We start from the raw sequence: 23,989 nt of genomic DNA on the forward strand, positions 1-23,989 counted from the left end.
GACCAAGCGCCCCGCACGCACGCAGAGCTCACGCAGGCGAGACGGGGTGCATCTCGCTGCCGTCCTGCGAGTGCAGCGATACCCTCAGCCCCTGGGTGAGTCACGCTGGTGATTGCCTCCTTACGGCTTCGTGCACGGGAACAGCCCGGTGCCACGCTCAAGGCAGAGATTGAATTGCACAGCCGAGCTGTGCGGGCAGGACCTGCAGGCAGGGATCTGCTGCCATCCCCGCAGCAAGTGGCCGAGCCTTCAAACGCATCCACGCACCACGTTAGGCACCAACACATGACAGCATCCGCATGCGTCCATCTGGCCACCCACTCGTCAAACAGCCCCGAGCCATCTGCACCAACGGCGCCCATGTACAAATACAATACTCCGATCGGCACCGCAGCCGCCCACGCCAACCTGGCCACGTGGGAGCACCCATCCCCGAGTGCCACCGGACCTCTCCGCAGGCAGGAACGCGTGTACCAAACCTGCCTGCGCTGGGTACCCACATAGAAATGAAGCCATCTGCGTCTGCCCAAACGCAGAGATCGGCTCAGCTTCACCGTCCTGAGTTTCCAACAGCCCTTTGGTACCGGCTCTGCTCTGGCTTGTCCCTTGCTATGATGTCCCCACCGGCCCTCCCCGGCTGCTGGCATCAGCATTGCACCACCGAAGGCACATCAGACCTGATGCTGGAGAGGGTTGCCCCCACGGCATCGCACCCCCTTCCTGCCCCTGACACTACCCATCCTCATGAAGGGGAGGAGCTGGAAAAAAGATCTGCAAATATCAATACCTCCCATTTCAACGCCACTAGAACAACAACAAACGGTTAAAGAGATCTGTTTTCCTAACCAGCTATATCTGACAATGGCTAGAAAACTCTAGCAGGGACTTGCAGCGTGGGCAAATCCTTTAGTGCCCTAATATAGTCCATCTCTCCCTCCTCTTCTCCCCTATTTGTCCCTCCTCCAGCCTCTTCTGCTGCCTATATCCCTTTATTCCCTCGCTTTATCCGACACATTCCCACTGGTAGTCAGAGACGGTCATGACACACAGACTCTGCCATCTCTCCCCTAAACCACTCCCCAATACTTGGCCAGGCACAGATTTATTATGAACATCCCATCACCCCCAAACCAGGGCGATATCTGCGGCTGCTGGGAGACCAGGCAGGGCTTACAAGTACCCCCAGCTCCTGCTGCCCCTAAAACCACGGGCGATGCATGCGGGATGGGGGAGCATCGCATCCCACCGCTGCCAAGCCAGGGAGCTGGGGCCGTTCCCAACGCTGCCTCCGACCCCCCCAGATCAGCGCTCGCCTGAAGACAGCGGTTTCTCTCGGTAAATCTGCAAGAGATTCTGCCATGTACGAGCTTGGCTGGATTTCAAAGCATAACGAAACCTAAAATTCCCTGGGAAGGGATTCTATAAAAAAAGAAAAAAAAAAAAACACCACTCCTTTCAGCCGTACTGAAATGTACTGTTTTGGGAAACAAATCAAAAACGCCTCGTTCCAATGTTGACTTTGAAAGTTTTATGTGATTTAGACCATATGACACTGCAAAATAAAGGGAAAAAAGGCGTCTAGAAAGGAAAAAACAGATTTTTTTTCTGCTGAAAGACAGAGAAAAGGCTCCTTAACACCATGCCGGGAGTTTATGTGGTTTGGGGCTTTTCTTTCTTGCCCAAATCAAATTTCTGTACAATCAAACATGGTTTCACAAACCTGCTCCATCTCTTCTAACTGCATTTGCTACCAGGGAAGGAACCCGAGGGAGATTTGTGACACCGCTGCTCCCTTCTCCCCCAGCCCTGGCTGCGATCCCGCAGCTCCGCCACGAAGAAACGCTCCCCGGGAACAAATATCACCCCTCCTCAAGAAAAAACAGAGATACCTTCCTCCTCCCCAGCCTCTTTCCCCACCCCTAGCAGCAGCCCTGAGGGTTTGAGTTGCACATTTGGGGCAGAAAGCCTCTTTTAGCAGATTTCTGCCATGCCCAAGCTCCGAGGCTGCAGGGGTGAGCTGGTCCCCGCTCCGACACCTCTCCGCAGGCACTGCTGCTCTAGGAGCTCCCAGATCTTCATCCATCCTCAGGAAGACACCCAGAGAGGGATTCATCCCGAGAGGGAGTCACCCCCTGCGGGGACCCCTTTTTATTGCGGCAGCCCCGCGAGCAGCCGTGCCGGGCTCCGCTTCAGCCCTCCCCCCTGCTGACCGGTGGGCTTGGGGGGGTACCGGGGTAGCGGTGGGGGGGGGTCACTCACTCGATAGCAGGCATGTTTGGGGCGGACATGGGGCTGACTTCTTTGGCTTTCTGAAGGGCGTGCTTCTGGTTAAAGGCCTCCTCTTCCTCCTGCTCATCCTGCGGAGGAAAGAGGGGAGTTGCTTAGTGGGATGCTGGGGTTTCAAGAGAAGGTGAAGCCATCAGAGGCAGGGAGCTGCCTTAGATGCCAAGGCGTGTGGGAGAAAAGGGGTGCAGGCACCTCTAGTTCCAGAGACAGCCTTTATTTTATTATGGGGATGCAACTTCCCCACTACACCAGATCTTACTGAAGGTGTCAGTGCTACTTAAATAAGTTGAACTCAGCCCACTCCAGGCTGTGCACGCTAGAACAGCCCCAGACGGCGTAGACCAGCTCAGCCCTCCCTTCTTCACAGCCACGGGGCGAGACAGGCATCCCCCTGATGGAGTGGGAGGCAAGGCATCCATGAATGACCCCTGGGAGGCAAGGCATCCATGAATGACCCCGGCAGAGACCGTATTGCTTTAATGAGTACGGTTGTGTCTCTGGAGCAAAAAATGTCATTAGGAGTCATTAGCACGCATTCAGCCTTTTCAAAAACTCAGCGCTCCCTTAATTGATGCTGCTGGTACGCCGTGGGGCTCTCCCACTCCTCTCACCCCAGTGGCAGCCGGCAGCCCCTGGAAGTGCCACCTGCACCCGCCGCGGGAGGACAGGGACCCCCGCACACACCCTTCAGGCGAACAAGCACCATGCCCCATTTCGTTTGCTGCTGACGGGTCAGATTTATACCAGCGTGGAAGCCTCTCAGTAAGCCCCAAGGACCTGGTAATAGGCAGGGGCTCTGCAAAAAAAACAGGCACCGCGGGATGGCTGGTCCCCTCCAAAGGGCAGCAACAACCCTTGCAACTCTCGCCTACTCACCATTATCCAGATGGTGCCCCAATATTTTAGCATTCCCCAAATATTTCCCAGCATGGTCTTAAAACTAGCTAAGCCCAATAACCTTCTCGAGCACCATCCTAAATTGCATCCTAAATCACGTCCACTGCCCTGCGGGCAGATGGGGAATAAATACTGACACTGGGAAAGCGCTTCCCGCTCCGCATCTCCAGCGTCCTTGGGTAAATAACCCTCCCCACATCAGACAGATGAGGATTATCTTGATCCGACCGGAGGCAAACAACACTGGGGAGCTTAAATGGAGAAATAGTTAAGCCACACTCGATGGGAACTGTGGGTGCTCCTGGAGAGAGATGAGACCAGCGGGTTTAAGCACTTTCCTAAATCAAAGTCTAAATGGTTGTGCCCAGCGATATGGGTTTGCGTCTCAGTGGAGCACCCTGCGTACCCTCCTGGCGGAAGAGCCCCCACTTCCATTTTGACCTGACCTCTGTCCAAAGCAGGCTGAGCTAAAGGACAAGGTGGCCCCGGCTCTGGAGTGAGAACAGTCACAGGCAGTGCTCCTGGTGCCTTTCTTGCCAGCCCTCTCCTTCACTCTCTTCACACCAGCAAGAGAAGAAAAAGAAGCAACTGGAACATACCTTGGTGAGCTCCTGAGCATTGGCCAGGTTGTCCACCGCAATAGCTAAGAACACATTCAGCAGAGTATCTGCGAGCAGCTAAGGATGCACAAGGCACGTGTTAAGGACATGGGTGTCTGTAGCCACCAAGGGAGGGTGGCCCTGATGGCTCCTCACCAGCTCAGTGAGGAACAGCCAGAGGGACAAACTCCTCACCCATCCCATATATAGAGCCCTCAGTGCACCTCCAGACAGCTCCTTCTCTGCGTTTGGGATATCCAGGGCTGCTGCACGTGTGATGGGACTCCCTCAATTGGGAGAGGAGGAAGGAGCAGTGGGTGGGGAGGTGGGTGTCCCCAGAAGAGGGAGATGAGATGGGGTTGTCTCCACTAAAAGCACAGCAGCCAGGCGGATACAGTTTCCAAACAAGGTGAGGACGATGAAATAGATGGAGGACCACATGCCTGAGCGAACGCCTCCCTGGGAGCGGATGCCGTTGTACATCACCTCGTTCCAGTCCTCACCCGTCAGGATCTGCAGGAAAGCAAGCCAGCAGCTCTGTCATCCGCACCTTCTCGTCACCTGGACAGCCCCCTCGATCCATCCTACCAACGCGCAGGAGTCAAGTACAGAGACCCTGTGCAGGGGATAACCCAGCTCTACAGCTGCAGCACTTGAGGGAGATGATGTTGGACACTGCTGAGGATTTAGGTCTCCTCAGAAGAGTTTTGAAACTCTTCCACCTTCTGTAACAGAGGTGGAAGAGTTTCCATCTCTTGCGATCCACTTTGTTATAAAGGAGGAGAGGGAGGAAGCGAGTTATATCCTAACAGCTGATGGAGGGGAACTTGTTTGGTTTAAAGAGCCCCTTCCAGCCAGGGGGGAGTGAGCAGGTTGTCCCAAGTCCCTTTGATTGTGTCCCCTTGCAGCCCAGCTCCTACCTGGAACACCGTCATGATGGCCGCGGGGAAAGTGTCGAAGTTGGCCGATGGCGTCCCATCGATGAAGTTAAACCTGGAAGTGGAACCGGGAGGACATAAACGGGCTGGAGTACCAAGGTCATCAAACCCCTGACTGCTGTGCTATCAGCTCTCTTAGCAGACCTCTTAGGTCCTCTTAGGAGGACCTTTCCCCACTCTAAGGAAGGTCTCCTGAGCATTTAGTGCCAGAACCCAAAACGTCTCCTGGTCAGAAGGACCCACACAGCCCAGAGGCACCTGCCCGAGCCGGGACTTTTGTATAGGAGAGGTACCACTGTTAGCAGGGGGCTGAGGGGCAAGGCTACAGTCTTCCTGGGCACCCAGGAGGGTGTCACACTTTGCTTTAACATCAAAAAATTCCTTTCCCCCAGATTTGAAACAACCTACCTGCCTCCAAACAGCTGCATTCCCAGCAGGGCAAAGACTACAATGAAGAGGAAGAGGAGGAAGAGCAGACTGATAATAGACTTCATGGAGCTCATCAGCGAGACCACCAAATTCCTCAGGGATGCCCAGTACCTAGAAAACAGAGACAGTGGAGTACTTGCAGCGATGCTAACAGGAGAACAGGAGAGACTGGATCTGGGCTGCGGCCACAGTCCAAGACAGAGGGTGACAGGCACGGACGGCTGGTACATACTTGGTTATTTTAAATATTCGCAGAAGACGAAGGGCTCGTAGGACACTGATCCCAAAAGAGGTTCCTGGTCTGAAGATAGCCCAAACCACTTCGAAGATGCTTCCCACCGTGACCTGAGAAGCAGACGTGGCCATGAATCAAAGTCAGGCTCCGGTCAGGCTGTTGCAGGAAACCTTCACGTGCCGTAAAACGAGGCACCCACCATCCTGCCCAAGACCTGGTGTCTCGGTCTGGCACGGGCAGGCTGTCCCAGCAGAAACAGTTCCCCTGCCCACTGCGAGGGCCATCCTGTTCTTCTCCCCCTTGGTGCCTTGTGCTGCAGACACCTGCCAAACATCTGCCTGCACACCCAAAGCATCTCTGGGGCCTCTTACCCCACAGTCGAAGCAGTTGAAGGAAGAATGGAAGTAAAGGCGCGGCCCCATCCCGTACATCTTTAAGGACATCTCCAGGAGGAAGAGTCCAAGAAACAGGAACTCTGCATAGTCTGAAAGACAAAACCCAGACGCGCTACCTTTGGGGCACCGAGCTGCGTGGAGCATCTTGCATGCACCCACCCATAGCCCATATAGCACACCACAGAGATGGGACAAGTCGAGAACCACGCTGCTTCCCCAAGCTCGCAGGGTTTGGGATGAGGGAAGCTTGTCTGTGAGGAGCTAAATTGTGTATAACAGAGCACCAACCCCACAAGTTAATCTTTCAGGGTAGGTGCAGTGGTGTCCCAGGGGTTTGAGAAGACCAGAGATGGCCAGCATGGAGCAGAGCAGCTCTTTAGCATTATATGACAGTGGTCGAGGCGTCTGCAAAGACATTAACCACATGACACGGTAGGGAAATATTAGCAACCTGGACTTAAATCATTGCACGGCTGGAACTTGGCCAGGGAAACCGAGCTGAACAGCCAAAAGCCAGTGAAAAGCTTCTCCAGCTATTTCCTGAACATTAGCGGGCAAGAGTCTGGCTCTTCACCTTGTCCAAAAGATGCTTCTCACCACGACCAGCTGCCGTACCACACTGTGGCATGCTGGGATCCCGGCAGGCCTGAGCGTGCTAATGCAAATTTGGGCAGGCCCGGTGCTTGACGAGGACATTTTCAAGGTGAGTAAGAATAACACGGCTGAGAAAGCAGCACTGTCCCTACTGCAGCAGCTCAGGAGTAACACATGGCTGCTGTGGGGTTGACCACGCTGCTCCGTGGTTAGCACCACGCTAGAATAGACATGGGTGTACTGCCTCCGAGACCTGACCTTGTACCATGGCCCATGGTGGGCTGGGGGATGCTTCAGTAACTGGTTTCAAGCTTGGGATCTCCATGCCGTGCTCTGCACCAAAATTTTAACCAGGGGGTTCTCCCGTGAGCAGTCCCATCCCTGCAAACTCACGCCTTTCCAGCAACTGCTTGTGGGCATTCAAAGATGGATCTCCAGCAAGCTTTCCATCACCACTGTTCACAATTTTAGGATAAAACCAGCTGAGACCTGCAGTCTGTTTCTCTCTCTTGACAAACACATCAGAGGTTTTGCCTGCCCACGCAGTGCTCTCAAACCTACACAAAGTCCAGGGACTCACAGAGGAAGTGGGTGAGCCAGGCTGGCTGGTTGTGATGGACGATGGCCACGCAGGCAGTGTTGAGAGCCACCAGGCTCAAGACGATCCAGTAGAAGACCTGGGATTTCACCATGTGGCGAACAGAGATGCGCAGGAGTCGCTCCTTGTGCCGTAAGTAGGAGGCACCATCCACTCTGGCACCTTTGAGGCCAGAGTGACTCAAGGGGTTACCTAAGGGAAAAGAGGGGAGAGAAGGAGTTGGGTGCTCCAGTCAAGGTGAGAGAAGGAGTTGGGTGCTCCAGCCTTCCCCGCAACATGAGAACAGGACAGACGGCTCACAGACGTTGCTTTTATGGGACATGACTTTACCACACAGTTTTTAAATGGTACAGGGGGCAGCGGGTGGTTTGCCCCCTTTGCTGTCAAACTAGCAGCACATCTGTGACATCTCCACATGACAGGCGCAACCCCCGCAACTCAATAAACTAGCAGAGGTTTTGGGGAGGAAAGCTCCAAACTGCACTAACCCAAGGTTGGATGAAGAGGTCTTCTTTGCGCCAGCCTCCGCTCGCCCACAGAGGAGATATCGACGCAGTGCTCATCGCTTGAGTCGCGGTTCATGGCGTCCGTCCGGTTCCTTTTGATGGTGGCTCGCCTGAGCACTGGGAAGGGAAGAAGAAGGGGTGTTGGTGGCCCAACTCTGCCAGCAGCCAGCTCATTGGATCATGACTTGGTGATCTATACTTGGTTAACTCAGGTCTGGTAACAGGATGGAGATACCCAGGTGACCCTAGTCCAGAGCTATCCCTGTGTGGGACCAGACATCTCCTGGCCTCCATGCTTTCTTAGGGGTTATGCTGTCAATCCATTTCCCCACACCCCTCTCTCAGGCCACAGACCCCACTGGGGCATCCCCAAACCTCCCTCCTCTCATCGTAGCTAGAGGGTTTCAACCTTCAGCTGCGGGCAGGCAGAAGGAAGGGCAGGCAGGTGCTTAGGCAGGGCATTGCTTGTCTTACCTTCTAAGGCTGAGGTCCCAGCATTTTTGTTCTCTTCAGCCAGCATGACTTCCTCTACGCAAAACACAGAGTTCAGCATCAGGAGACAAGACACAGTTGGTTGAGCACATCAGACCTCACTGCCTTGTACCTAAGCACTTTGCCCAGCCAGATGGTTGCTCTAGGTTGCAAACTCTTGTCAAGTATTGGTTAAGTGTGCAAAAGCAAATTCTGGAGGGTGGCAAGTGGCAGCTACCACACATTGCATCAGAAAGAAAAATTACTTGTAATCAACCCTTCTTCCTCCAATGCCATTAACCCCACTAAAGCAATTGAACATTGTAGACAGGTCTGGGGCACAACATCCCAATCCAGGACCAAAGCTGAGGTCTGGGACTCAGGCCTCGTTTCAAATTACCATCCTTTTCCAGCCTGAACGCTAGATGAAGGTGTAAATCTTCCCTTCCCAAGGCTGAACACACTGAACTGATCCCCACGAGGTGCAAGCAAGGACAGGGGCTGTGGCAGTTCGGGGACCAGGACCCACGGGCTGTTGCGCATGGCTGGGTGTCAGCAGGAAGCCTGGAAACCTCCAACATGCCCAGCCCTCGCCCAGGTCCAGGTGGGAGCCCCAAGTGGGGAACTAGTGAGTGCATCCCCTCCAGTCCGCTCCAGGAGCAGGCTTAACTGGAAAATCACTGTCACAGTTCACTGCTCTACTTTCCCCTTGCCCACCACTGCAGGGGACTCCAGCAAACATCAAGAGAAAGGAAACCATGGCAGAGCAAAGCTCACAGCAGTGATGCTCACAGCCTTCCCTGGAGATGTAATACGCCTCAAGTTCAACATATGACAGTTTCATAGCACAGAACATGAAGTTTCATGTTGGCAATGTCCTTGCTTGCAGCCTGGCCGGACCATCACACCACCTCACACACCGCCGAGCTCACCCATGCACCCAACGCCACCATGTGAGCACCTGTGCAACTTTGGGGTTGCACTGGATGATGCTCAGGGGATCTCTTCCTATCCCCACCACTCTGCATGACCAGCACCCTTCAGTGCCCGCCACCCCCTTGGCAGCCCCCCCCCCGCCGGCCCACCAGCCTTTACCCGCTTTGTCTATCCAGGCCCGGTAGCCGTTGAGCTCCCGCTCGATCTGCTGCTGGCGCCGCAGCTTCATGAAGGCTCGGCGGTTCTCCACTCGCTCGCGCTCTTTGGCAAACTCCCTGGGGAAGGGCAGAGGGGGGCCGTGAGAGCATGGCCCGGGGGCAACAGGGTGCACGGGGAGCTGGGGGCACCACGGGGCTGGGAGGGGAGGCAGGGACCAAGGGCGAGCACAAGCCAAGGGCTGCTGGAGCATGTTGGGGCAATGCATGGTCATCCCCAGCCAAAGCATGGCCGGGAGATGGATGGATGAATGAACAGAAAGGAGGAGAGGCGTCTTTGCAGGAGGTAAGGTGCAGATGCACATGAGCAAACCCCCTGCTCGGTCACTCAGCCCCACGTGCCCCGGCTGGGAGGTGCTGCTGTTAGGGGAGGATGGTCCCAGCACCACCCAACTCCAGCACCAGTTCAGCTTCTGTGTGTCCCACCAGGCACCGTGAGGAGGCAGCAAGGGGATGGAGAAGGGCAGGTCCTGTCCCCTACCTTCACCTCCTCCTCTAAATCCTTTTTCTTTCCAGCCTCTCCTTGGAGGATTTTCTCAGGACTTGAGATATCCCTGTTGTCCTTCTCTGGACTTCAGTGTCTCATGCGAACTGTCCAGGCGTGGTCACCAGTCCAGAGAAGGACAACAGCTTGGCTTCGCACCGCAGCAGGCAGGAGGGCAGGCAGCACCTCACGGGCTCTGCGCAGGCAAAGGCACGCGCCTGCCTGGGGCCAAACACCGAGCAACACCGGCCGGAGCTAACGCTGCGCCCACTGCTCGTGCAGCCCCTAACACACGTGGTGCACAGATGTGCTAGCATCCACGTGCTCACATGCACTCCTAGGCACGATCATAAACCACTCCTCAGTACACAAGATATAGGATTTCACCTACAGCCCAGCCCAGAGCTGTGCAAAGACATCCATATGCAGCTAGGGCAATATACACCTTCTCACGTGCAGTTAAAACACAAGACCACACTGGTAAGCATGGTCTGCTCACAGCCATATGCAGAAGGCCCACGCAGGCTGCCCTCCTGAGGTTTTCACCCACTCTGCATGAAGAAGCACCCAAAGCCCTAAGCAATGGTCATCACACACAGAGAAATGGCAATATTTGGCAGGAAGCACAGGGGTGACAATATAGGTAACCTCCCACCCACGCTGTGGGTTATACGTAAGACGACGTGGCCAGACTTGCTTCTAGGAGGTCCCACACCCTGTGCTTGCACACACCACATACCTGGGGCATCTCGAGCAGCACATTATACCTCTATTGACAACCACATTTGCACACAAGGAGCATCCCTCACACCAGACATCCCCCCAGCACACCCTTCCTTCCTTGCAACAACGTCAGAGGGATGCAATCCGCCGGCTGCAGCTCCCCATCCCGTCCCCGAGCGCCGGTGGCCGCAGAGCCCCAGCTGCACGGAGGAACCCAGCCCGCGCCCTCAGCCCCCTCCCGGTCCCAGGATGCTCCCGGGGAAGTGTGATTGCGCAGAACAAATGGCACCGTTCTCTCTGCAAGACGAACGTCTCTCTCCCCGGAGACTAGCAGCAATCTCCAGCCTCAAAAAAAAAAAAAAAAATATTCAAAAGAACTGAAAGAATTGGTCTGTCTGCTGCAGAGAGAGTTCAAGTGCATTACCCCAGCTGAGCTATTACACCCTTAATGCTGTGTGGGCTTTCGCGTGTGTGTGCGCGCGCGTGTTTGTGTGAAAAGCCCTGAATGTTCCCTGCATCTCTTGTTTAAGATCCCCAGACAATTCAAGCGTTTTTAATTCCACCCCAGGAAGGTGAAGTTTCCCGCCGCTCTGGCATTAAGCATCAAATGACTCTCCCCCTCCATCGCTGGCTTTCAGACTGAAATGAGACTTTCTTCCTAGGGCAGGGAAGGGGGAGAGAACAAAAGGCAAGGAAGAGAAAAGCAGCCTAAGTGGAGGGAAGGAGGGCGGGAGGAGATGGGGGAGAAGGAAGGACCTCCCACAGCCAACAGCGAAACGCACTCTCAGTTTTGGGCATGCCATGCCAAAACCCCTCCTTGCCCTAGCTGGAGGAAAGGCAGGACCTTTTTGGCTGTGCCATCATCCCCCACCGGCCTTTGTTCGTTAGCAAATTGGGATGTCAAGAAACAAGAAGATGCCCTTTGCAGCCACAGTTAGCGGGGAAGTTGCCTTTCTCCCTCTGGTTCGATCCACCGGTCCTCCCACGCACTGAACCTCTGCCCCACGGGCCATAGCCCCACACCAGCCCGCTCCTTGGCAGAAAGCTTGGCCAGCCAGACCCTGCAGATATACTCTGTGACTGGAAACACCTGGAAAGCTTCCCCTGATTTACACCAGCTGGGAATCTGGCCCTTCTCTGCCACCTCCTGCTTGCCCATCCCTCTGTCTTCCAGTTCCTCTTCTGCCGAGGCTAGTGTCTCCTTTTGCTGCACGGTGGGAGAAGCCATCATCACATATCCACCATGAAACCCAGCCAGAAGGACCAGCTGAGCCTCAAATCACCTTTTCCCAGAGAAGGGAATGGGAGCATCTTTTCCAGCACTCCCCCCCTTGAGCACCATTTCCCCCTACCCAACTCCATTTGCTCACGGAGCCCTAATTTGCCAGAAGCTGGTGCCACACGCATCCAGGGACAAGGTCCGAGCAGCTGTGGCAGTGTCTCCGAGGGAGACACTTCCCACACGCTTGATCCCTAATGGAACTTAATTGCTTTTGTCCATTAGAAGGAGGAAGGTGTGGCAGAGAGGGGAGGGGGGGAAAAGTTAAGCTCAACTTAATGAATTATTACATTTCAGAGAGACACGTTACCGAGCAGGGCAGCAGCGGGGGCTGGTGACATCTGAAAGTGGGTAGGCGATGCTGACAGATCAAGGATTGCTCAGAGCCAATTTGCAGCAGCGGGTAGAGATAATGCTGTATGTGAGTGAGAACAGGGCCAGCGACGGTGACTGACAGCCGCTTGGGAAGGCTCCAAGTCACAGGCAGGGCGGCATCGCATCGCCGAGAGAGCCGGGCGCCTGCCTCCCATTGAAGGGCTCTGCTCCCCGGCGTGTTTGGGTTACGTCGCCAGGGATGGCCCGATTTTGCCGTGCAAAGAGCCTGAGGCTGTGCTGCCCCATGGGGTCCCTGCGACGGGGCTCAGAGGACCCCAGCAGAAAGCACGGTCGCCACCAGCAACACCTCTGCTTGTCCACCTGGGTCTCCTGGCCCCAAATCCTGATGCCTCCAGCATGAAGACGTCCACCCAAGACAGGCAAGCTCCACTTGGGCCAACCCTGTGTCATTGCAGCCCTTCCCCGTCCGGCCTCGTAAAGCCGAAGGCACGCAGCGAGCGATGGAGGCGAGCGCTGAAGGTCATGGTGGGAGCTGGGGAGCAGCGTGCCATCTGTCCTCCTGCACGCAAGGGCACCATCCATCCTCACACCGTGCCCAGCCTGCCGGGGCGATTGGAGCACAGATGGTTTGCTCCTCCTCTGCCTGCAAATTCTTCTCCACAGCCTTGGCATTCCCCTCACGCGGCCTGAGAGCGTCTCTGCTCCCGGCAGGAGACCTTGCGGGATACCACTGTGCTCGGCCGCCTTCCTCCCCAGGCCCCCGCACCCTCGCTCGCACCAGCGCAGCGATGATTTCACTACATCGGTGTACTCCGCTCAAAGGGCTGGAGAGCCCAGGTCTGGTTTTACTGGGAGAAGAACCCATATGAAAGCATCCAGCTTGGAAATGGGTCCCCTTTTTTGAAAAACAAACAAACAACCAACAAAAAAACAACAAAAAAAACCAAAAACCCAACCACAAAAAAAACCAAACCCAAAAATCAGCTAAGAAAAAAAGTATCACAGATGCTGCAACCCCCATGTATCCTTTCTGGAGCTTCTTTGAGTCCAGAGCAGGTATATAGCGCTGGTCATATCAACATTGTGGCTTCCACGCTTTGAAACTACAAGCCAACCATCTTCAAACCCATCAATTTGTCGCCTTTTGCCACCGTTAAAGATGCCTCCAACAAACCAGTTGGCAAAGGAGCCTTAAAACAATATGAGGCAGCAGAAAGGATGGAGTGGGAAGAGGAGAAATACTGGATTACACGCCGAGGATGAGGTAGCAGTACTATGCTGCTGTGAAAAAAAAAACATATAATGGGATGTATAACAAGGAACACCATCTGTAAGACATCAGGTAATACTGCTGCTCTCCTCAGCACTCGCGAGGTCTCAGCTCATGGCTCTGACTCAGTTTTGAGCACCACAATTTGAGGAAAAACCGCCTTCGACTCCAGGAGGGTGTCAGGGAAGGTTATGGGACAGAACTGACAACAGACGGTTTGGAAAACACGGATGAGACAGTTGCAAACCAGGGGGATCAGATGGTATTTACCCAAGAGGTGTAAAGGAACTGAAGTAAGAGTGTTGAACTAACTGTGCAGTCTGTAACCTGGTGCTTCAACTTCAACAGACGGTGGCAAGCAGGCACAGCAGAACTGGCAGTGCAGAGAGGGATTATTGCACTGAACCGAGAGTAAAAGCTAGAGCAGGGAGTCCAAAAGGTACAGAAACCTCTGCAGGGGGAAGATGTGCTTCATAGGTCTGCTTTGAAGGAGGCAACAGGTTTTTTGGATAAGGGCAATTGTTTGATTTAAGTTCACTTGAATTGCCAGAAGAAGTCAGAGAAGATTCAAGGTCAGGTTGGACGGGGCTTTGAGCAACCTGATCTAGTTGAAGATGTCCCTGCTCATTGCAGGAGGGTTGGACTAGATGACCTTTAAAGGTCAAACCCAAACTATTCTATGATTCCTTAACAAAGCTGGATTGCCTCGAGAAAGTCTTCCCATGAAGCACTAACTGGTGAAAAGAATTTTAAAAAAGGAAAACAGAAACATCCCGTTTCTTACATTCCCTTTCAGCGGTGGCCGTTAGCTTTTGATCATCCCTGTGTACTTTGGTGAGAGTTACGTGTTCACCACGTTGTGACAAAGCTGCAGCAAGAAACAGAGCGTACAGCTGATGATGCTAAAGAGAGCGTATTTATAGAGTGCCGGCAGACACATGAGTTGGGGAACGAAAAGCTGACAAGCTGTTGGCGACATCGAATGGTAAAACGGGAAGGAGCTGGGAGATACCAGCCCTGAGATTACCCATTACATCACTGTCCCATTTCAGAAGGGGCAGATGCTGATGGTTACCTTCTACCTTGGAGAAAGCCTGCGACTTAAATCAGATTTTCTTATAGATACTCGCTGATCTCTGTCATTTCTACCAGGTCCTAAAGGGGCTTGTATTAGACAGGATTGATACCGAGCAGCATGAACAATTCAGAAAGACCTTGCCATGCTAGTTTGCGTTGACACCCCATGCTAAGAGGAGAAGTGAACAAAAATAGAGGCAGAAGGGAAAGGCGATGACAACATGAAGACACAGGGAGAAGGCAGCCCAAATGGGAAACTGTCTCCACAAGTGGGGAGAGGTCAGAGGGGCCCCAGATGAGGAGCCACCAGAAGCAAAGTCAAGACTCCCAGAAGCAAAGTCAAGACTCCCAGAAGCAAAGTCAAGACTCCCAGCACTAAAGAGCTCCTTTTATAAGTTGGTCCCTCAAAGAGATACGGGCCATCGTGGCTCCACAGAGGGCCCAAAGCGGCGAGGACAAGACCACCGTTGGCTGGCTGCATTGTGGGACACTGCGCTCTTCCCAAGGAGCAACTCTGTTACAGGTGCTGCTGCCAGCAGGCAATGGGAGGACAGATCAGACAACCTGGAGATCTCTTGCGTCCAGGCTTTGAAGATGAAGTTCAAGAATTCAAATAATTGGTATTTGCTGCAGAGCCAAAGCAGCAACGGAGACACTGAAACTACTCAAAACAGTGAGAAATACAAGAGAACTCACACTTTGCATCTGCTCATGGGGAACATCGCCCACTGAACAGCAAGGACTTTAAATACTTCCCCTCTTCTCTCCAGTAATCCCTGTTTCTTGTCTACAGTTAGCTTCAGTCAACAGGCTTCATTCATCCAAGAGCAGGTTCACCCATTGCGTGGGAATACGGTTGGGCATCAGCTGGACGTTGCTGCAAAGCCTGTCCCTCACCGATGGATCCCAGCAGAAATACAGGTGTCCTGTCCAGCCTCTGCATTTCAGGGTGGGATCAGCTCCAGGCAGCTCGATGCCTCTCTACACGCTTCATGCATGCTCTCCAAGAATAAGAAGTACTCAGTACTCCATGATCGAAGTGAGAAAAGCACGTGTGGATGCTTGCTTTGTGTTCAGCTCAATCCTGCTGACAGGTTTTCCATGACTCTTGGGCTGGGCTCAAAGCCGCCAACAGTTTGGAAAGCTTGTTGTTTTGAAGTAGAGAAAAATAAATGACAAAGAGCACAAATATCACAGGGAGAAGGGAGCCACCGACGTTCCAGTTGTAGAGTCTCAGCGTCAACATTTTTCCAAGGGTAACAACGCTGGAGTTTGCATCTCTGTCCCATTGCTCAGAGAAGTTTGTTGTTTGCAATGTTGCACCAAAGGCAGCAATAACATGGTCAACCCATGCTGCAAGAAAGCTACAGAAAGGTGGCGGAGGGTCTGGCAGCCTCAGCAGCAAGAAGCAGAGATGGAAGTTCTGGATTTTATTCCACTCTTAACAGGCAGGGCTGGTATGAGCAGCGCAGCTTCACTGCTTCAAGAGCCCCGGGCTTTGTTCGCAATCACTCCCACTGGCTCATGCAGCGCTGGGAAAATGTCACTCCTCCCTTTCCCTCCTATGCTCCAGTTTTTATTCTCTGTAAGTGGAGAACAGTTTTAGAGTCTCCCTTTGCAAGTGACAGCGATCTGCAGATGAAAGGTGCGGGGCCAGTACTGAAGGTGAGTTACAGCATGGAAAAAAAAAAAAAAAAAATCACCAATTTTCAACATTTCATCACGTTAACTTCCCAGGAACCTTTAAGCACTCTAATTGACGCCTTCAACACACAAATACAATGAATTCAGAACCAACCATCAAGTGTGAAACCCACAATGTAACTGCTAGATATGTCACTCCGCCGCTGCAAAACAAACAAACAGCCGCCCACGATGTACAAAGAACTGATAACACTATGTAATTCATCCGGGACATCCTGTCTACTTCACCCAACAGGAGTGCCCAGCACCCCCTTGCAAGCATGGAGATGGTCATGGAGGAACTGGGCATCTCCAAAGCCATCCGTCAAGTCAAAGAGCTTCAGCCACGGCCACATGATTGCTGTCATTAACCAGGATGACAGAAATTACAAAGATTTGGAACAAACAACTCCAAAAGCAATCTGTAAGCAAGAACTATCTGCCGAGTGCTTTATCAAGAGGATCAAAAACGAGCCTTTTCGCCCACAGCCTGCAGACAACGCACAGTCCGCAGAGCAGATTTGCAAGTAGGCACGAACAAGAGCAGATCTGAAGTAGTTGAGGCACGCTGGCAAATAATTTGCAAAGAGAAATCAAAGGGGAAAGTCACTGAGTCGTCTCTTTGTTGTGGGTTGTTTTTTTTTTTTTATCCTGTCCGGCTGGCTGTAAGAGGAGTCGTTATTCCCTGGAACACCGGCAGATACGGCACACCACACACGCGTCTTTTGTCAGGCAGCTTGTTTGCAAAGGGCTTGGAAGCCCTCCGCAGAAAGGTGGTACAGCAGAGCAAGGCAGAGAGGCGCTCATTGAATATGGATGCCCACCTGGCTGCTGAATATAGATGCTCAAAGGCTCCTTTGAACTCATGTTCAAATACCACGTCGATGACACAAGAGCTTCCCCAGAACAAAGTGACAAGCGTGGCCATTTCTCACCAAACATGGCCCGACCAACATGCATCCCATGATGGTGCTGGAAGACCTGACAGGAGCCACCACAGCCCCCCACCCCCGTTACACCCACACCTCCGTTCAAAAGGGGTTCCAACTGGTGAATCCCCAAACACACAACGGGCACAGCCATTTTACATCTCATCCCAGCCACTCCCCGAGATGCTACAACCATTAAAGAAAAAAAAAAAACCCGATGCTTCCAAGCTTTCACGCTTCCGATGCAATATTTCTCGGGTATGTTTGTTGGCATCTTGTTATCCCTCACGATCTCCCCACAAGCCTTCCTGCATTGTGGCGACGTGTCTCCCTGCTTTCCCCTCCGCAAACCGCCCACCTCTGAGACATTAATCCTCTTCCCAGTGTTTTTGGCTTCAAACCACCTGATCCAGCTCGAACGCACGGAGCCCAGGTTTTGCGTAGAACCGGCAAAAAAAAAAAACAACCCTGCCTCCATTGAAAATGTACACTTGTTCCTTCGACGCCCGTATTATTAATTGCTATAAAACTTAATTTTATTCTCATTTGTTATGCCTCAAAATTGGATGGGAAAAAAATTCAAATTAAGTGAAGTAAAAAGATTTCAGAGATGGTACAGAAGGCTCCTGAAGGAGCTGAAGAAAACTCTCCGGAGACTGGGAACGCAGCGCTAACCCAACCTGAAAGAAAGAAGATCTTAAGACAAAGAAATCTTGCCAAGTTGATCCTTTAATTATAACATTAGTCGTTTCTTTCAAAGGCTTAGTGCAAGAGCTGGGGGTGGGGGGCAGAAAAGACTTAAAGGGAGAAAAGACTTAACATCACCAGGATGACTAGAAGCAATTAGGAGCATTTAAATTACTCTCTTGTTTGGTACAACGCAGATGGATTTCATTTTTCTTGCCACCATGCTCAACTTCTTGCTCTGCCATCAGCTTCCAGAGGTCTTCTCCTTGGCAGACCCGAGAACCCAGCCTTCCCAGGTCGGGCAGCATCCCCTTCCGCTCTGCTCCCACTCAGCTATTGCTGCGGACCACGAATACCAGTGATTATAGCAGCTTTATCACCCTGGAAAGGGGCTGGAAGTACGAGGCTGGATAGGGGAAGGGATTCTACCAGCCCTCAACAGGAGGACAGAAGCTGCCATGAATGGAAGAGGGTGATTGCAAACCGTTTTTTCTCTGCAGGGGTTGGGGAAAGGGAGATGGAAAAGAGTCAAAACACAGTCTGGTATCAGAAACTCTGCATGAGTCCTCAACGTTATACCTCCAAGCATGGCTTATTTTTTATCTTCGCTCTTTCATCTTCTTGCTCCCAGCGACAAGCTAGACATAAACCATCTTCTCGCCAGGAGGGGCAAAGCAGGCAGGACCTCTGCAGTGGCTAGGACAGGACCAGTGGTGAGCTGTGGTCATTACTGGGATGGCGTTACTGCCCCTGCAGCACCGCGCATGCCACGGGAGGCAGGGACGGGGCAGCACGGCTCTCACCCGGTCTCTGCTGCTCTGGAGTTGCAGCCCAAACACACAGATCCAAATTGTTTTACATGAGAAACAGCTGAGCAAAAAAAAAAAAAACCCAAACCATTTAACGGAGAAGGGAGAGCAGATTTTTGCAAATCTCCGGCACGGGGCACATGCAACTTCTGCATCCCCCTGACTCAGAGCCGACCGACCGCAGGGCACTGCCCGCAGCGGGCATCAGCCGCAGGGCAGGAGGAGGTCCCGTCCGCCCCTCCTACTCCTCCTGCAGCGCCGTTCTCTCTGCACTACAGCGGTTCTCCCGGGGAAGAGGCGCAGAGCTGCCGGTGCACCCTGCCCCACCGCAGCAGGGTGCTGGATGACACCAACCTCAGGCCACAGGATAGCAGCAGGCAACACTTGAGATGAGTCTCAGCATCCTCCCGAGCTCCCAAATCCTCCGGCTGCCACGCGGCAGAAAACAGGGCATTTCAGCTGATGCTCCATCCTCGCTCGCTCCCACTGACTCTCTTCTGCCAGGATTATTTCGGTAGCTTGTGTAGCTTTAAAAGCTGAGCAGTCACATCTCCTCAGGCTTCATACCTGCTCTCAAAGAGGAACAGGGCCAATTTTTTTTTTTTCTTTCCTGCTTTCAGTTGGAATTAATTGATCCATAATTGCACCCATACAGGGGGAAAGTTAATAGACACAGCAATAAATGCCAAAGCCCCAGAAGAACCGGCCCTCCAAGCCCCTGCCTGGAGCGACTCCATCTCCTCTTAATAGGAGGAGAATTGCACATGCATGCAATTCCAGTGCATGTGTGCGTGTTAGTATTTAAAGAGAAAAATCGAGGAGCCTCGGTATGATGGAAATAATTTCTTTTCCTCTCCCACATACTTTGTGCTTAGGAGCAGATGGATCCAGGCTGTTTACATCACGGAGGTCATGCCTCAGCTTAACAGTTGGGGAACTGACTGTTGGGAGAGATGCGCATCGCAACCAGAAGATTGCTAAATCTGGGCTCCGGCAAACTTCTGATGGTGGCAAGTTAAACATACAAATGTCCTCCTGCAGCCTCTTCGCATTCAGGACCTGCCTCGGATGTTTGATTGTTTCCCCACAGAAAACCGCTGCCGAGACGAAGTGAGGGCAGAGAGGCAGCTCTGCAGCAGCTCGTGAGTGTGAACTTGAGAAGGTGGCTGGAAATCCGGAGTGGACCTCGTTATTTGCCAGTGCAGATGGTGCAGTTTGCAAGCAACGTGGGTCCAGGTTTCTGCAAGTGGGCTACCAGGGCTCGCTGCTCACCTCTGCGCCCCAAGTTAACAGAGCGACCGCGATTTCAGTTAGCTGGGCACGGCTGCCGTAACGCCGGGGAAAGGTTTCCTTCACGTGGATGTGTTTCTGTGGAGCTCATCCCCAAAGTGACCTTCTCCTCCCAGCCAGACCCTGCCTGCTCGTCCCGCTCAGAGCCTGGGGGATGGAAAGGTCACCCTTCCCCTCCCGCAGCAGAGCCAAGTGCTCTCTTCCAGCACAAAGAGGATTGCGAGAAGTCTTAAAAACAATAAAAACTAAACAAGCAAAGCAAGGAACAAAGCCCTTCTTATCGCACTCAAGGACACGCATTGTTTGCGTGCAGAAGTACCTTCTCCCTCCTCGCGTCGCACCCCTCCGCGGCTCCGGCAGCAGCTTTGGCAAGAGGATGCTTCACCACCGCCAAGGTACTGCATCCACCGAGCCGCAGAGGACGTCTGTGGCCGTGGCCAGGCAGGAGGGTGTGCGTGGTGGCCTTGCCATCGGGTGGCAGAGCCCAACTCACCGCCTCCACTCACCTCGCTCAGCCCTCCGGGGAGCTGAGCAGTCGTGCTTTTCCCTAGGTAACCTGGCACGCCACGAGAGCATCTCCATTGCCAATTAGGCCACCCACCCACTTGCATCCTTCCCCAATACAAACCCTATTAGCGATAAACAAACAGTCGAAATGCCAGCCAGCGCCTGGGAAGAGCCCTAGACAACTGCATCCAATTCGGCGGGCGCGGGAACAGCTGCCTCGCGCAGTACCGGCACAGACAAGGATCGAGCATGGACCAGGGCCGGGTATCCCACCAGCCACCCTGTGGTCCTCCTGCCAGCGGCTGGCTTGCAGGCCAGAGCGGTGCTACCTTGCTGTGTCCCCAGGCTGCTCTCAGCATCACACCAGCACCAAAAGCCTCCGTGTCCACACAACGCACTACATTGGCACGATTCAACTCTGCAGTAAAAGCCTTTTCCCAGCTGCCTAGCCCTGAGCTTTCTAACTTTCCTTCTCTAGGTTTTTGTAGGAAAGCTCCTGCTTGCCACTGACACCCAGTGGGACTTTGCTCAAATCTCCAGCTGGATGTGGCATAAGAAATGCAAAAGCCACCTGACGCTGCTTGGAGGTCTTCATCCTCCATATGAGCTCCCTCCCTGCAAGGCAGCATGAAGCCCCTCCTGCAGCCTGTCCCCAGAACCCCTGGACTCAGTCAGACCCCAGACTGAGAGCTGGCGAAATTCAACCCACCAACAGATCCTGAAGCCCAGCCTGCAGCTCCAGAAGCACTCCTGAAACCACCACCATCACACCTGAACTCACGGGGACACTTAGGACAGTGACAGAGATGACCAGGGCCAGTCTCCACATTGATCCCTGCATCTAAGGGCTTTCCAGCTGGCCAAACCAGTGCTACGGTGGCTTTTTTTTTTTGCCACGATGAGCAATTAGGAAAAAAAGGACATGCTGCTGGGCACAGGGTCCCCGCTACCACCTGCGACAAGGGCAGAGGAGCCCAGTGCAGGAGCGGGCATGCTCTCCCCATGCGCCAACCCCTGCCAGTGGTTGAGGATGTGCTGATGCAACCACAGTTCATTGTCATGGAGACAAGAAGCCTTTTTGTCTCCAAACCCAGCTTAATGGCTTGGATTAAACCCTCCTTTCCCCTGCGAAGAGCAGAACAGGGACAGTTGCAATGTGCCTGTGTCCCCGGCTTGTCCACGTGCACCCCAGGCACCCCTACCCTCACCTGTGCGCATCCCCGACCGGCGCCGGGCACATCCTCCCGGCCACAGCCCACACAGCGCGAAGGTGCCCTGCATCGCTCCTACGCGTGCCCCAAATCCATCCCAACCCACGCCCACCACACTCCATCAGCCAGCAAATGCGCACCCCACTACAAACACACCCCAGACTCAAGCACATTTCCATAAGGCTCCCCCATGTCTCTCCCCGCCAGCAGGTCCCAAGCAGCCAGAAGATCGACACTGACCATTTCTCGCAGGTGACCAAACCCACAAGCTCTTCAGCAAGGCGAAACGACGAGAAAACCCCTTCAACGCTGCCCCTTTCCCGGCTCCCCAGGGAGCGAAGGAGGTAAGCAGAGCCGGGGAGCGATCCCTCGCTGTGGGGCAGGCAGGCATGGAGGGGACCGGGGGGAACCAGCTACTGGGGTCCTGGGGGGCACGGCAGTACTGGGGGCCAACCTTGAGGCTAAGAGACAGGGGACGGGCATGACCTGGAGGAGAAGGACAGCATCTCGCTTACCCCGACAGCACTCCCAGGACAAGGTTGAGGACAAAGAAGGATCCAATGATGATGAGGGGGATGAAGTACAGCCAGTTCCAGGTGGCTCCTAAGGCATCATTGGTCTAGAGGGGAAAAGAAAAAACACGTGTGACGTTATGTTCAACACCAGCACCCGGGGCAGAGGGAGGGTGTGTTAGCTCAGGCACGATTCTCCCTCCAGGCTGACCATGCCAAGCTCCTTGGGGTGATGTGGCCATGTCCGCCAAGCCTTGATGGGCACTGGGCAGCTGCCTGTGCAGGCAGGTATGCCCAGACAGGGGCTCCCAGCCAGCAGTGCCCCCCTGCCCCTTGGCATCCTATCCCAGCCACACTCTCCTCCACGGTCTCCAGCCCTCATCGGGCAGGATCGGTCTCCTCTGCCTCCTCCTACCATCCCTGCAGGGACGCAGGGGCTGTAAGACAATGATATAGTCAGAGGTGCAGGGCCCTGCGGCCTGAAATTGGGGTGCTGAGGGCGAGTGGGACACCCTGAGTGTGCCCCGCCACGATAGCTTGATTCAGTGCTCCCCTGCGCATCCCAGCGAGACAGGGCACAGCAGCCCCGCAGCAGCGGCGCCTGCCGAGCACGGGAAGAGAGGAAAGATTTATGAGGTGCCTTGGGGCAAGCAAAGCTGGCGGTTAAAGAAGAGGCAGCCGATGCTCATCCTTCCATGCACAGGGGCGAAGGGGCTGGTGCAGACAAGCCCCACACCTTCAAATGGGCATTTTGCTGATGGCATCATTGCTAATACCTTCCAGACACCCTCCGGCCCTGGGTGCGTCACCCCAACACCAAGGAGCTGAGAGCGGAGGGTCACTCTAACCGCAGGGCAAAGCCCGACAGCTAAAAAGGCTGCTGGCAAGCCCTGCTCTATACCTCCAGACATTTATTCATTGAGGCTTTAAATAAAGCAGTGCCCCTCTGTACCTCGCAGCTGCTTCCCGGGCCCCATTTGTCCTCCGGTGTCAGGCACGGCGCACATGACGCCGGGCTGGAGGGTGATGCGGCAGAACGTGACTGTCTGGGGGAGGTGGTATCAATCTTGTTGCAATGAAAGACTCTTTCTCTTTTCTCTCTCTTCCCCCCTCTCCCCGTGCTAATTAAGCCCTCATCTTCGTCTGAGTCATTGGCACCACGTCTCCCGGTCAGCCAGTGCAGGAGCCGAGACGAGGCTCTGCAAGGGGAGAAGCGCATCTCCGAGAGGGAGAGAAAGCCACCACGCTGGAGTCTTCCTCCAGTGACCGAGGCGTCAGCGGGAACCTCAGCCGGCATCCCCACCGCCCTGGGGACGCTGAGCCCAAGGCAGGAAGAACAATGCCAGCACATCCCACTGCGGGCACCAACCACAGCACCGGGAGGGAGATGCTGTGGGCAGACCCCAGTACCGAGGAGCGCCTGGCACCCAGCAGCAACAAGGACTTTGAGGTTGGGGAAAACATCTGGAAAGACTCACTGCCCTCCTCCTTTGGCACGGGGGAAACCACGCGCATCTTCTCAAGGTCCTGCACCTTTCAAGACCCCCAGTCCACCATCAGCCCCTTTCCTCGGGGCCATGGGAGAAGCACAGGGAGGTGGAAATGATGCATGGGAATCCCTCCAGAGACACCCAGGCCACCGCACTCTACCCTAACAGCACCATTTGCCATAGCATTAGTCTTCAAGGCATCGTGCAACCCCTCAGCACGAGCTTGGCTGGGCTTCAGCTCTCCACCAAGATGCCATTGGGTACCTGCCACCCGTGCCAGGATCACTTGCCTTTGAAACTGGCTCCTGCCCAAAAACCATGGGTTTTCCCCAAGGACCTTGGCACAGGGGATGCAAAACAGATGAAGGTGAAGACGACTTCTTTCCCCAGGGCTGGGCCATTGCCACCCCTCCTTTGGCCTTCTCCCCTTCAGTGATGCGCAGCAGGAGATGGAGTGGGAGATGGGGATGAGATGATGGAGCAGAGGGCAGTTTTCCCAGGGTTATCAGCCAGCGATACCAGCAGCAGCATCCAGACCACCTCTTCCCTGGGGTTTTGGGACACGGCCAAAGCTGGTGGCACCAGGGACCCACAGCTGGGAAA

The 23,989-nt window shown here is 54.1% G+C and overlaps 1 protein-coding gene across 1 annotated transcript in view; it reads right to left on the minus strand.

Annotated features, from left to right (window-relative positions):
• CACNA1E (calcium voltage-gated channel subunit alpha1 E) overlaps positions 1-23,989 on the minus strand; it is a 95,629-nt gene that overhangs the window by 37,323 nt on the left and 34,317 nt on the right. The window contains exons 7-18 of the mRNA XM_075156803.1: positions 21,900-22,003; positions 9,044-9,159; positions 7,952-8,005; positions 7,460-7,594; positions 6,954-7,163; positions 5,756-5,868; positions 5,382-5,494; positions 5,129-5,260; positions 4,703-4,775; positions 4,178-4,295; positions 3,783-3,850; positions 2,260-2,357 (exon numbers count right to left, since the gene is read on the minus strand). Of these exons, the coding sequence (XP_075012904.1) occupies positions 2,260-2,357; positions 3,783-3,850; positions 4,178-4,295; positions 4,703-4,775; positions 5,129-5,260; positions 5,382-5,494; positions 5,756-5,868; positions 6,954-7,163; positions 7,460-7,594; positions 7,952-8,005; positions 9,044-9,159; positions 21,900-22,003 (1,334 nt within the window). The remainder of the gene's footprint in view (positions 1-2,259; positions 2,358-3,782; positions 3,851-4,177; positions 4,296-4,702; positions 4,776-5,128; positions 5,261-5,381; positions 5,495-5,755; positions 5,869-6,953; positions 7,164-7,459; positions 7,595-7,951; positions 8,006-9,043; positions 9,160-21,899; positions 22,004-23,989) is intronic.

The sequence above is a fragment of the Calonectris borealis genome, chromosome 8 (assembly GCF_964195595.1).
Source record: "Calonectris borealis chromosome 8, bCalBor7.hap1.2, whole genome shotgun sequence".
In the NCBI taxonomy this organism is placed as follows: Eukaryota; Metazoa; Chordata; class Aves; order Procellariiformes; family Procellariidae; genus Calonectris; species Calonectris borealis.